This window comes from Capsicum annuum, chromosome 3 (assembly GCF_002878395.1).
Source record: "Capsicum annuum cultivar UCD-10X-F1 chromosome 3, UCD10Xv1.1, whole genome shotgun sequence".
NCBI classification, from domain to species: Eukaryota; Viridiplantae; Streptophyta; class Magnoliopsida; order Solanales; family Solanaceae; genus Capsicum; species Capsicum annuum.
The window spans coordinates 95,415,366-95,428,056 of NC_061113.1; the positions used below are offsets into that span (position 1 = coordinate 95,415,366).

The 12,691-nt window shown below is 35.4% G+C and overlaps 1 protein-coding gene across 2 annotated transcripts; it reads right to left on the reverse strand.

Annotated features, from left to right (window-relative positions):
• Window positions 1-5,550: 5,550 nt before the first annotated feature.
• Window positions 5,551-8,820, reverse strand: LOC107863601 (cytochrome P450 704C1). Of its 2 annotated transcripts, none has more exons than XM_016709597.2 (6): window positions 8,314-8,820; window positions 7,978-8,193; window positions 7,572-7,862; window positions 7,163-7,483; window positions 6,349-6,552; window positions 5,551-5,961 (listed from the first exon to the last, which is right to left on the reverse strand). In XM_016709597.2, exons 1-6 carry the CDS (start codon window positions 8,638-8,640, stop codon window positions 5,770-5,772), a joined length of 1,551 nt encoding a protein of 516 aa, XP_016565083.1. In that variant the 5' UTR covers window positions 8,641-8,820; the 3' UTR covers window positions 5,551-5,769. The 2 variants fall into 2 exon arrangements, with proteins under 2 accessions (XP_016565083.1, XP_016565084.1); XM_016709598.2 differs by having other exon boundaries at window positions 7,163-7,480; window positions 8,314-8,761.
• Window positions 8,821-12,691: the final 3,871 nt, after the last annotated feature.

Sequence of the window (12,691 nt, forward strand, 5' to 3'; positions counted from 1 at the left end):
TTATTTGAGATTTTATGGTGTGCCTTTTTGTGGATAATGCATGAAAATTATTATTTATAGAGGTATTAGAGAATATGGGAAAAATTCCTAAGTGGCTTGGTTTCCTAGAATTTCATATATGGTTATTATGATGGGCTTGAATGTCATGTTGTTATATAAGTGGATGAATGCATTGTGTGCTAGTGAATTCCTAATAAGAGCTCAGATTATTTGTTAAAGTGGTAAGGAGTGTGATTCTTGGGATAAAAACTCTGAAAAAGGCATAGGATATAGAATCTCATAGTTTAGACTAGTATTATGATCTTATGTGTAGTACCTTGTGATTTTGAGTTAGGCTTGAACATGGTGAGAGTATGTAGTTCAACTCAGACTTTAGTTAGGCAAGTCACATGTACCCATGTGAAGATTATAAGTTGTATCAAATAAAGCATGGTATTTAAAAGGAAAAGTATAGTTCAGAGTGTAGTTGAAAAATTTGGTCAAGCTTGAAAGTTAATAGTTTTATCGATAGGCATAGTAATCCTATTCTTGCTTTTGTTCTATATTTACAATCATGTCATCAATGCTTCAATTGAGTTCTAAAATCTCAGCATGAATCATCTTTTTATAGTCAATCAAGTCGGCTCAAAAATCAGTTTTATGTTATATATTTATCTTTACAACTCATCTATATTATTCATTAGCAGACATGATGGCCTGGTATTAGTATTTGATCAATCCTAATAATGATTTAGCTAGAGTAATAGATTTTTCTCCTATAATTATGCTCTGCTAGCGCTATGTCTGCCTTATTCCATATTACTCCTATGTATGTGTTCCTGTTCCATATGTATCAGCAGAGTCAGTACCCTGTCACGAGTTGATCCAGTTATGAGACATGTCAATATGGTTACTACATTATTTTCATTCAAATTTTAGTCTTCATTCAAGGATAAATAATCTTAAGAGGGAGATTTTATAAGATTTCAAAATCTTCTAGCTAAGCTTCTAACCATTTTTTATATGCTTATAGGTATAAAAATAATTATTTTAATCATATGTTTCATAATCATTTACCTATTGTGCAAAGTGATTTTCGTGTTAAGAATGTTCATAGGAAACACTTGGAGAAAAGTTGAGTTGAGAACTATTGTTATCGATTGAGTTTTAGCATTAAATCCTACAAGGGTCAACTTTAAATATGTCTAACTTCTGGAATATATTAAGATGGGCTTGAATGTCATATTGTTATATAAGTGATGAATGCATTGCGTGCTACTGAATTTCTAATAAGAGCTTGGAATTATTGTTGAAGTGCTAAGGAGTGTTATTCTAGAGATAAAAGCTCTGAAAAGAGATAGGATATTAAATTCTGTAGTTTAGACTAGTATTATGGTCTTATGTGTTGTATCTTGTGATCTTGAGTTAGGCTTGAACATGGTGAGAGTATGTAGTTTAACTAATACTTTGGTTGGGCTATTCACATGTACCCATGTGGAGATTATAAGTTGCATCAAATGAATCATAGTATTTAAGAGAAAAGTAAAGTTCTGAGTGTATTTGAGAAATGTGGACAGGCTTGAAAGTTAATAGTTTCATCAATAGACATAGTGATCCTATTACTGCTTTTGTCCAATATTTACAATTATGTCATCGATGCTTCAATTGTGTTCTAAACTCTCAACATGAATCAGCTCCTTATAGTCAATCAAGTCAGCTCAGAAATTATTTTTATGTTAGATTTTAATCTTTTTAGCTCAGCTATATGCTTCATTAGTAGACATGATGGCCTAGTATCAGTATTTGATCACTGCTAATAATTATTCAGATAGAGTAATAGATTTTTCTCCTAGCGTTATGCTCTTCTAATGTCATGTCTGCCTTATTCCATACTTTCCTATATATGTGTTCCTATTCCATATGTATAAGCTGAGATAATCCAGTTACGAGACATGATCCATTTTAGAAATTCAATTTCAAGATACTTCCTATATTTTTTTCATCCAAATATCAGTCTTCATTCGAGGACGAATGAACCCAGGGGGGAGATATTATAATATTTCAAATATTTGTAGCTAAGCTTCTAACCGTTTATCATATGCTTATAGGTCTAAAAATAATTATTTTAATTATAGATAAGTGTCATGATCATTTACCTAGTGTGCAAAGTGTTTTGGGTGTTAAGAATGTTCATAGGAAATACTTAGAGTAAAATTGAGTTAAGAACTATTGTGATTGAGTTTTAGTAATCGATCCTGTAAGGGTAAACTTTAAACGCATCTAACTTTTGGAATAATTGAGTTTTGTATCTCAAGACTCACCATATTAAAGGTACTTTATTCTTTTTTTCCAATGCATCTGATTTAGCCTTAATCTGATACAGGACCAAAATGTTATGAGCATTTTTGCGAGTGAATCAGTGAGGGTCTGCAATAAGAGCATGGCATGCCCTGTGTGCTCTGCGATAAGGGAGTGTCATGCCCATGGTCTGATAGATGCTAAAACTCACGTTTTTATTCAGTTATTTGAGGAAAAATAAGTCATTTACGTCCTAAATCATCCTATGACTAATATACTAACATGTTTTCCCTCATCCCATAACCCAAATACATGATTCCTCTCCTCCCAAATTCTCAAGAACACTAAATAAGGATTCTTCTCCAAAGGTCAAGCTTCCAAGGCTCAAATTCAAGCCTCCTTCAAAGATTATTCAACAATCTAAGTTGTTGGATTTGAACAAGGATAATCTTTCATCGTTGTGCCCAAAAGCTGTGTTTCTACATGAGTTTTAAAAAAATTGATAACTAGGGTTCATATCCACTTTTCATACACTTTGAGATTATGATGTTTCCTCATGAGTTTCACATTATTTAGCATAATATTTCATGTTTATTTATATTTTATCCAAAAAATTTATATTATGAGATGAGGTTCAGTATTTTCATAAAAGAATTCATAAGTTGATAAACGTACATGATTTTCAGCATAATTCAATCATTTTACCAGTAAAAGTATGTGATTTTCATGCTTATTTAAGTTTGTCTGCGTAAGTGATTTCAAGCATTTAGTTATAACATTTTTATATGAAGTTTCCATGGATGATAAAAGATTACAATTTGAGCATTGAGTATTCAGTTTACAAGAAGTTTAAGTTTACTAGTTTGAATTTCAAAAGCATTGCAGTATAATCATGGTTTCAGTTTCGATATGAGATTTCAAACAAGGTATGAAGTTCACATAAGAAACAAAGAATTTGAGATAGGAACAGTAGCATATTCTATTTTCAGACTTATCAGTCTATATGCCTATTTTAAGGTAAACTTCATAGATACAGTACGAGCAGTAGTATAGTTTTGAGAGTAGAATCTAGCACTGAGAGAGGAACGTGGATTTAGTGCATTCTATTTTTAAAAAACTATGTGCCAATGTAGGTTATTTTAGTATGTCCAAATGGGCATGTCATTTATATTATTCAGCTTGTCTAATCGGACATGTTTAGGTAATCACCACAGTAAGTCTTTATACCCTGGCAAGGTATATTGGGCATTGCAATGAGAGTATGAGTCATCGTGCACTTTCGATGAGGGTTATGACATATATGAGTTTTACTTATTGCATTCACCCCTACATACTCAGTACATTCTAGAAGTACTGACCATATATAAGTCTATGTGGATACATTATTTCATAATGTGGTGCTAGTTGTAGCCCACAATATCATGATCAGGCAGTTCGTAGTTGCCATCCAGTAGGTGACGAGTTCTCTTTATTCAAGGACTCCAGACAGTTTACATCTTCAGTATTTTATTTTATTTTATTTTTATTGATTAGGGATAGTTAGGGGTTATGTCCCGGCTATCTATAGTTAGTATTAGTAGAGGCATAACAGATAGTCAGAGTTTATGTATTCAGTTTCAGTTTTCTTTTGTATAAATTCTATTGTATTGATCAAGATCAGCAATTACATTACTTTCGCTTAATATTTTCATTTTTATGTATTTTATTCAGCTACTCATGAATTATGCCAGTATCATGGGTTAACTTGGGATCTCTTATGGTACTAAGCACTGTGTGACATCCAGGGATAGTCTCGGGGCGTTACCTGATCACTCCATCTTTAGGCTGCAATGGATCATTATTTTGGTTCTTGTCCTTCTTCCAAAAAAAGTTACTTCTCATTATTTTGCTAGTTTTGATATTATCTTGGACATTTTTTTTGACATAGAATTCTTGTACGATAACTTTCGTGTCTTGGGGATTATAATAGATAGTTGTTAATTTTATGTAATTATTTATTAATCAATTTTGGATTCATTATTATTAAAGTTGGGTTTCATGATAATCTCGTCGTAAAATGGCTAGTTGTTTGGGTTAAAGCTTGTTTTAGATGGCTCTCCCACCAAAAGATTTGTATGGGTGCCACTCACGACCATTTGGATCATGACAGTAGTGTTTGAATTTAAATCTTTTGAAAGCATGCTAGACTAAGTTTCAAGATATAAAGACATGTTTCTTTCAAAATTATCAAAGATGCATAAGAGAAATCTATTAACTTTCAGGAAGTACACTTTCAAATTCCTAACTTAGTTTTTCTATAGAAAATATTAGATACTTCCATAAAACATGAGATAGATTTCATATGATTCAAACAAGACTCCATGAACATGAAATAGGATGTACAATTAAAGGGCGAATTCAATTTGTGAAATTTCTAGAAATTTCATGAAGGAATAAAGGAATATAATCAATAAATTAAGAAACCAGATTCTACGGTTCAATTCAAATACCCTAGCTTTGATTCATGAGCTATATCAAAATTGACACATGCTTATAGGGAAGTAAAGGCACACAGAAGGTTAGGCTTACATACCTCGAGGAATGGAAGGAATTGAAGAAAACTTGAGAGAATCCCTTTTCTAAAGCTTGAAGAGTTACTCTTGAAACCCTTGAAACGCTTGCGAGAGGAGAGAAGTTGTAGATGAAATTCTAAGTTTTACTGAGTTTAGGAGGATTATAAGTTGTGGGAATTAGTTTCATAAAAGGGTAGGACGAAAACACCCTTAATTAGAGGAAGTTGGGGAAAATTTCTCACTTGAAACAGGGAGGTTGCACTGCACAGCCCAAAGTTCCCTCTAGATTATGCATCACAAGGCTCAAAGTGCACTATAAGGCGTGCACCGTGGGGCTCAAAGCGCGCTACAAGGTATGCGTTGTGGCCTCCAATGCAGGGGAAGGGCTGCTTTGTAGCTCTCTGTTGTTTGGTGATAGGTGCGGTGCGGACCCCAAAGCAGAGATCCACTGGCGCGACACCGGTCATTTCCCATGTCCAGGGCATCCGTTTAAGTTCAAAACTTATCCCAAATGATTTCTAATCGATATAAGGGTCATACGACTTGTTTTCTAAGCTCTATAAGGTGTATGAGATAACGTAAACATAACATGAACTATGAGGTGTTACAAAGAACTTCCTTCTTTTTTGACAACTTTTTATTCTAGCTTTTCACACAACATGTTTAAGACTACAATATGAAAAGACATTTTGATACATTTACATATTTTAGTTTAAGACTATAAGATTCAAAAGTCTTTTTTATTTTTTCATAAACTCCATGTCAATTCAAAACTAAAAAAACAAACGGAAACAGCATGAGTATTATTTTATTTTTAATACAGCTGCACTGTGGTACTGCAGAAGGATTTACTAGTTTCTTTTGGCGCACAGGAAGTATAATCCAATCGGACAGAAAAAAGGAACAGCATATAAGTCCATTTAGTCTCCTCGATCGACTTCTAGTGGCTTTTGATTCTACGAAAGGCACGAACATGTAACCCTCCATCTATGTGAAGCTGGAGCATGGTTTTGTAGTTCACAGGCTTTGAGTCATCGCTCAACTTGAATACAAAGAATTGCAGTAGAACTGCAGCAGTGATCTTCATGTTCCTGTATGCAAATTCCTTTCCAATACATATTCTTGGCCCAGCCTGTGTGTGCATCCAAACAATGAAATGTTCAATTATTATTTATTTAACTGTGTTTGACTCGCCCAAATTAAATCACAACATATATAATCTCGCTAGATAAGCGATAACTACATTATGTGTTTGGTTGAATGTGTGCAAGGAGGAGAATCTAGAATCTAAACTGGAATGAGTGTGATTTAATTGATACATGTGTTTATACATTTTATTTTTGCATATGCATGCATAGCTCAAATTGAAAATTATAAGTTCCGTTGAACCTACATAACCAACCTTAATCCACCTCAAATAATAGATATAGATAGAAAATTTTGGAAGTATTTGTTCTCTTTGATCGAGTTCCCAAATTCCAAAACGTGATATTTATAACTTTTTGTCTAGTTAACAGACCTGGAATGCAGTAAATTTGAAAGGGCTTTCTTGCTTGAAGGAGCCATTCTCATCGAGCCATCGCTCTGGCCTAAATTTTTCAGCATCATCACCCCATAAGTATTTCATCCTACCCATCGCATATGGTGGGTACGCCACCATATCCCCTTTCTGCACATTAAATCCATCTGGAAATACATCATCTTGAAGGCATACTTTGGCATTCTGGATCATAGAATGTAAAACCCAAATTAGAAATAGCAGGGGACTTGGAAATAAGAAAATAAGTTAAAAGTATTTTATTTCGTCCCCCCTTTGGAATGAAAAACGAAGGACGAATAGGGTCCAAAGAAATGAAAGATCTTCTAACAAAAATAATTTTATTTTCCTTTACTGGATTCCAAAAGGAAATACAAACAAATTTGTGTCAATATTTATGAAAACAATGTGTATCAGCCTCCACTGGGTCAATTAATATCGTTTACATAGCTACATTAAGTATATTGGCGAAACGAGGCTCCATCGGGCCAATTAAGCATTACATCCATCCCATAATAATTTATTTGATATTGTCAATTTGACTAATGTTTAAATTTAAATTGGATTAGATTAATATATTTAAATTAAAACTAAATATTCAAGAATTATACAAAAAAGATTATAATTTGTAAGAAATTATTTAGAAATGTACTTTTCTTCGAAATTACTTATTTGTAATATGATTGTGCCTGGTGTAAATACATTTTTTACATACCTCATCTATTTATGTAACTGCTTAACTGTTTAGATGAAATGATCATACATTTTGACATATGGAAGCAAGTTATATGTTTACCACGGGAATGGCAGGATAAAGTCTTATAGTCTCGGAAAGCACGGCATGGAGATAATGCATTTTATCTACTGCTTCCTCATTCAGATTGGCGGCAAAATCTGAAATTGTTGTACTGCCTTTCATATTCGTTGCTTTTTTAATTTCGTCCGCCAGTTTTTCCTGCACATCCGGATACCTGCAGAGCATCAAAATAAACCAGGAGAGCGTGGTACCTGTTGTATCTTTACCACCGCCCATGAAGTTTATCAGTATATCTCTCAAGTACTTTGGATTTGTCGATGAGTAATGCCAGAACCTTGACATAATGTTTTCTGCTCTCTGCTGTAAAATTTCCACAATTCGATATAAATAATATAAATGTATGTTTAGCAAATAGATAAAAGGAAAGGAAATAAAAGAATCGACTTACTGAGGAATCGTGATGTTGTGAAAGCTGGTCAGCTTTGCTGCGGATAAGCTTATACATGTACTCATCTATGATTTGAAGACTTGTCCACAATTTTGCTTCGGATCCAATATTTAGTGCCTTTTTAATCTTCCAGAAAAGATCAATGTATCGCAAAAGACTCATTTCACTCGCATCATCAAGTGCTTTGATGAATCTGCTAGCACCTTCCTCACATGAACCACATACACTGTCCAGCTCAATGCCAAAAGCAACTTGAAATACTGAATCCAAACTTGACTTCAGAAGCAAATCCTACAAAAACCACATATGTATATCTATCTGATCATGATGTACGCACCAATAATAGGTTCAGTGCCCAAAAACGATAGGAAAAAACAACTACTTAGTTAATAGAGCTAAAGCTCACTTGAATATCTACTGTATCTTTTGAATTTGCAGATTCATCCAAGATGTTAGCAAGCTTCAGTGCATTTTTGCTGAAGATAACACTGTTAACTTCCCTTATAACCCTTTTGGAGAACTCCGGGCTCGAAACTTTTCTCTGCTCTTTCCATTTCTCGCCGTCAACAGTAAACATACCGTCTCCATAGAAGTCTTTTAGAATTTCATGATGGTAATCTCCCTGCACATTTTTTTTAAGTCAACCCATATTCTCATATTACTATTATATATTCCTATTTATAAATTATGTGGTGGACGGTAGATTCCTTTTAAAAAGAATTTAATTATGTGGATACGTAACCTTTCCATAGTTCTCGAAGTTGGTCTTTAGAATGTACTCAATATTAGCTGGGTCGGAAGTGTAAATCTCTCTCCGAAATGGGCTTTCCAGTCGGTAAGTCTTGTATTTTGCAGCAAGATCGGCCATGTGATCGTGGATCCGATGAAAGTTTATGAGCTGTTTCGTTGTAGAATCAGCAATTGGATGGTATCTCTTTTTATTCCCTTTATTCTTTTCTCCTAGTTTGCTTACGAAGTAAACTAGGAGTATAAGAAAAGATAGACAAAGAGAAGGAAAAGTTGCAACCGTAGAGATTAGATTCATCTCTTGAATATCTATGGAGTACATCTTCTTTTTTGGTGCCGATACTTATAAGCTAACCTTCATTCTATTTATAGAGAGTATGATGGAATTAATGGATCCTCTTGAGCTTTGGTAATTTAATAGATTTGTCTTTCTTGTTTCCTTGTTCGATGTGTATTTTTGTTGTCTTAACCAATATTTAATTCAAGACAGAAAACGAGACCCATACAAACTTGTCTACTTCACATGATTTATGTGTGTAACAGGCCATCAATCTTGAGCCGCTAAAGTTAAGGTAAAGAATTAATATGATGTGGAATTTTATTTTAAAAAAAAAATTCATTTACTCAAACAAATGTCTGAGTGGTGTTCTATTAGCAAAAAGGGGCCTCAATGCAACACAGCATGGCATCTAATTGGTGATACCATCACCCAAAATCCAAAATAATATATTGAACAACTGTTGGATCAAATGTCACGACCCGACCCCGTGCCTAGCCGTGACGGGTTTCTTAAGCCCACCGAGGGCTGGAGACCACCCCCATAGTCTGTCCACTCCAAGCATAACCCAAATAATAACAACGCGGAAGACAACCAGCAAATCAAGGTAAAATAGTTAATGTAACTCAAAAATAAGCTCTAAAAGTCCACAACACCATCCAACCCACACATGTCCACAAAAGCCTCTAAACCAATCCGAATATCAAACTAGGTCGGGACATGCCCCTGACCATGACAGTGACAATGACAATGATAATGTTAATGTGAACTCTTCAATTCTAAGATATGGAAAGAAACTGATGGGATGACTAAGCTTTCCGGAAGATGGAAGCTCACTACTTCACCGCAAACCCAATAGACGTCTGCACTACCTAACACTACACAACCAATAGATGAAATTCCTAAGACTCTACATCATGAAAGGATGTAGCGTCCAGGGACGGTTAGCAGGGTGAGAGCTAGCATGTAACTCAAGGTAGGGACAAAATAATGTCATTTCAAAATCAAATCCAAACTCAATGTACATGTTCACATACATGCATACATCTATATATATAAGATGTTGGGATAGGGAACAGGATTTAGCATGAGATTAAAAATCATTAACCTGGATTGTCTAGCTCTAACCGTCCTAAAAACACCTAGGGCTATATGGGTTCGGCTTCCCCCACCGGAGGGCCCCAGTGCATGTTAGCCGCATGAATCGGATAAATCTAAGGAAGGGCCAGGATATCCACGACCCCAGCTATTTTAATATATATATATATATATATGTGTGTGTGTGTGTGTGTGTGTGTGTGTGTGTGTATGTGTGTAAGTGTGAACTATGCACATGGCCACCAAGGCCCCCACATCGGCAAACGTGGTTTCTAGTATCGTCCCCTGGGGACCTCCACCTTTCACGGCGAGCTACACACCCCCTTTAAGCCCAAATTAAAACATTTATGCATAACCCATCCATTTAACCATGGAGTCATCCATTTAGGCATTTATCGAATGGTATTGTCAGACCAATTAATTATGTTTACAAGCCAATTCATTATGTTAAACCAAACTAATTAGTCATACTACTCCAAAGTTCCAATTTAAAATTCATCCATGGCGACCAAGGCCTTTCAAAATCATTTTTATCCATTTAGCCATTTATGCAATACAATAGTTTAGTGAAGTAAGCAAAACCATGTAATGGTCTAAATTTCAAAACCAATTATGCAAGTGGGTTGAGGTTAATAACAATTCCAATACTAAAAATCCATACACTTTTGGGGAAATTCACGACCCCCATTCTATTATTCATACCCATGCACCCAATAAGTTCCAAAATCCATTAATAAAGCATAACAAATACATGTAACCCATAGAGTAACATTAACAATAATCATCCAAAACCCTTAACCCAAATTTCAAAACCAAATATTAAAACCATATGAATACCCAACCATTGCATGCCAAGACGAAATATAAGTTTAGGGAAGAGATACATGTCTGAAAATATCAAGAATTTAGAGAAGAACCCCTGTTTTGAGCCCTAGATGACCAACCCCTTAGAAAATCCTAGCTTTGTTCTTGACTTGGGAGTTTGAGGGAGAAGAGAATGTTTATATTATGTTTAATGGGTGGAAATAGGGCTAAGGGAATGTTTTAAGTTGTGGGAATAATGTAAAGAAAGAGAAAAGATCAAATTACCCGTAATGAAAAACATGTAGGAAAATAACTCCCACTCGCTATAGGTCTGGTGACGACTCGTAATGACTGGTTACGAGTCATTCCCTAGACTCATAGTCTGAAAAGTGACTTCGAGTAACCACACTGGTTTGCTCATGAGTCTCACCCTACGACTTTTAACCTCACCCTATGACTCGTGGAGTTTATCCGTGACAAAGACAGTGACCAAGGATATCTCACTGGTGGGACTACGAGTCCCTTCTTACGGCTTATATTGAGTGACCACAATTTGTGAGGATCTACTCATGATCCCAACAGAAACTTAGGAAAACCTTACTGGTAAGACTATGATAGATACTAAAAGACTAGTGAGGAGTCTTCATGATTCGTCACCTGTGTCGTAACCTGATAGTAAGCACAATCACTGATAAAATTCAAAGTCCAAAAACCTAGGGTATTACATCACCCCTACCCCCCAACCACCCCTTGGATCATTCATCCTTGAATAAGGAGTCATGGCACCCATTTGCACAATAACTAAAAAGAATGCATACATACCCAAATAATAAATTTGAAAGGCCACAAGGAAGAAAACAAAAACCATACCTCAAGTATTTTCATCCAACACGTGGAATAGGAACAGATATCTAGACTTCATGTCCTCTTCAGCTTCCTAAGTAGCTTCTTCCACCTTTTGATTTCTCCAAAGAACCTTTACCGAAGTTACATCCTTAGACCTAAATTGGGGAACTTGTGTAACTCCTCGAGTCTGTACCCCGGATGCTACGTAGTGCTCATAATCCCAAAGGACCACAAGCTAATCCATAACTAGTACCTACTGCAATAACTGAGTAATAAATATTGAATTATGCGAAAATAGGCGGAAACATATGTCAAAAGGTTCAAATCTGTAAATAAATTTGAATACGGTGTCAAAATAGCAAAACTAAATATAAGTACTGAACAACTGTCAGAATATACTCTAGTCTGAAAAAGCCTCTAACTATCTGAACTGTGGAGTTGATAGGACAAGCCCCTAACTAACTCCATCTAATGAAATAAAACTGAAGTACTGTAAATAATAAGCATGTCCTCGAACTATGAGGACTCATCACTACTCTAAAAGCTAAGAATCTGAACTGCTAAGGGGGCTCGTGCATCTGAACATATGATAAAGACATCATAGCACAAAAAAAAAGCATGCGTCAGTACTTTGAATGTACTAGTATGCTCAGTGAGGTAGGTTGAAATGCATGGGTTCATATGCATGAATAATAATAACTAAATAACATGAGTATGACTGAGTAAGAGTATATCTATAAACACATAGATTGTAACTGAGATCATGCTAATACTGAGTACTAAATCAGAATATTGATAACCGATATCTGAGTTTACAAATACTGAATTACCGATTATTTAAAAGACTGTATCTGACAGTTTTGAATACCATGGAACCATACTAAGTTCCGTACTGAGTTGAGTGACTATGTCTGATAGTCCTAAATCTGTAGAACTGAACAGAGTTTTATACTGAGACTGAATCTGAAACTAAGACTGTGGGAGGTAATCATCTAACCGACATTCCCCTTCTCTAGTTGATTTAGGGTCCAACCTGTAACCCCAGTTGAAAGGGTGTCAATACCGTGCCACGGGTAAGGACAAGCTATGAGTTAGCCCTCTCTGACAGGAAGCTCTTCCGTCGACCCTCGCTGGTAGGAAAATTCAAATGAGATATGTCAACCCTAGTCTTATAGGGAAATATCTCAACCTACGTTGGCTACGTAGTTATGGAATGCAAGGATTGCTCCAAAGGATTTCATCCTCTGCTGGCAATTGAGTCCCCATCCTTGGGTTCACTAGGTGTTGAATCCTACCCCTAACTGAATACACACTGGACTGAACTATTTACTAATCGTGTCGTATAACT

Coding starts and splice junctions, on each gene's coding strand:
- LOC107863601 (XM_016709597.2), bottom strand. CDS start 8,640: ATGTACTCCATAGATATTCAAGAGATGAATCTAATCTCTACGGTTGCA. Junction 7,863..7,977: donor AAGATACAGTAGATATTCAA/GTGAGCTTTAGC, acceptor TGGTTTTTGTAG/GATTTGCTTCTGAAGTCAAG. Junction 5,962..6,348: donor TCAAATTTACTGCATTCCAG/GTCTGTTAACTA, acceptor ATGCACACACAG/GCTGGGCCAAGAATATGTAT.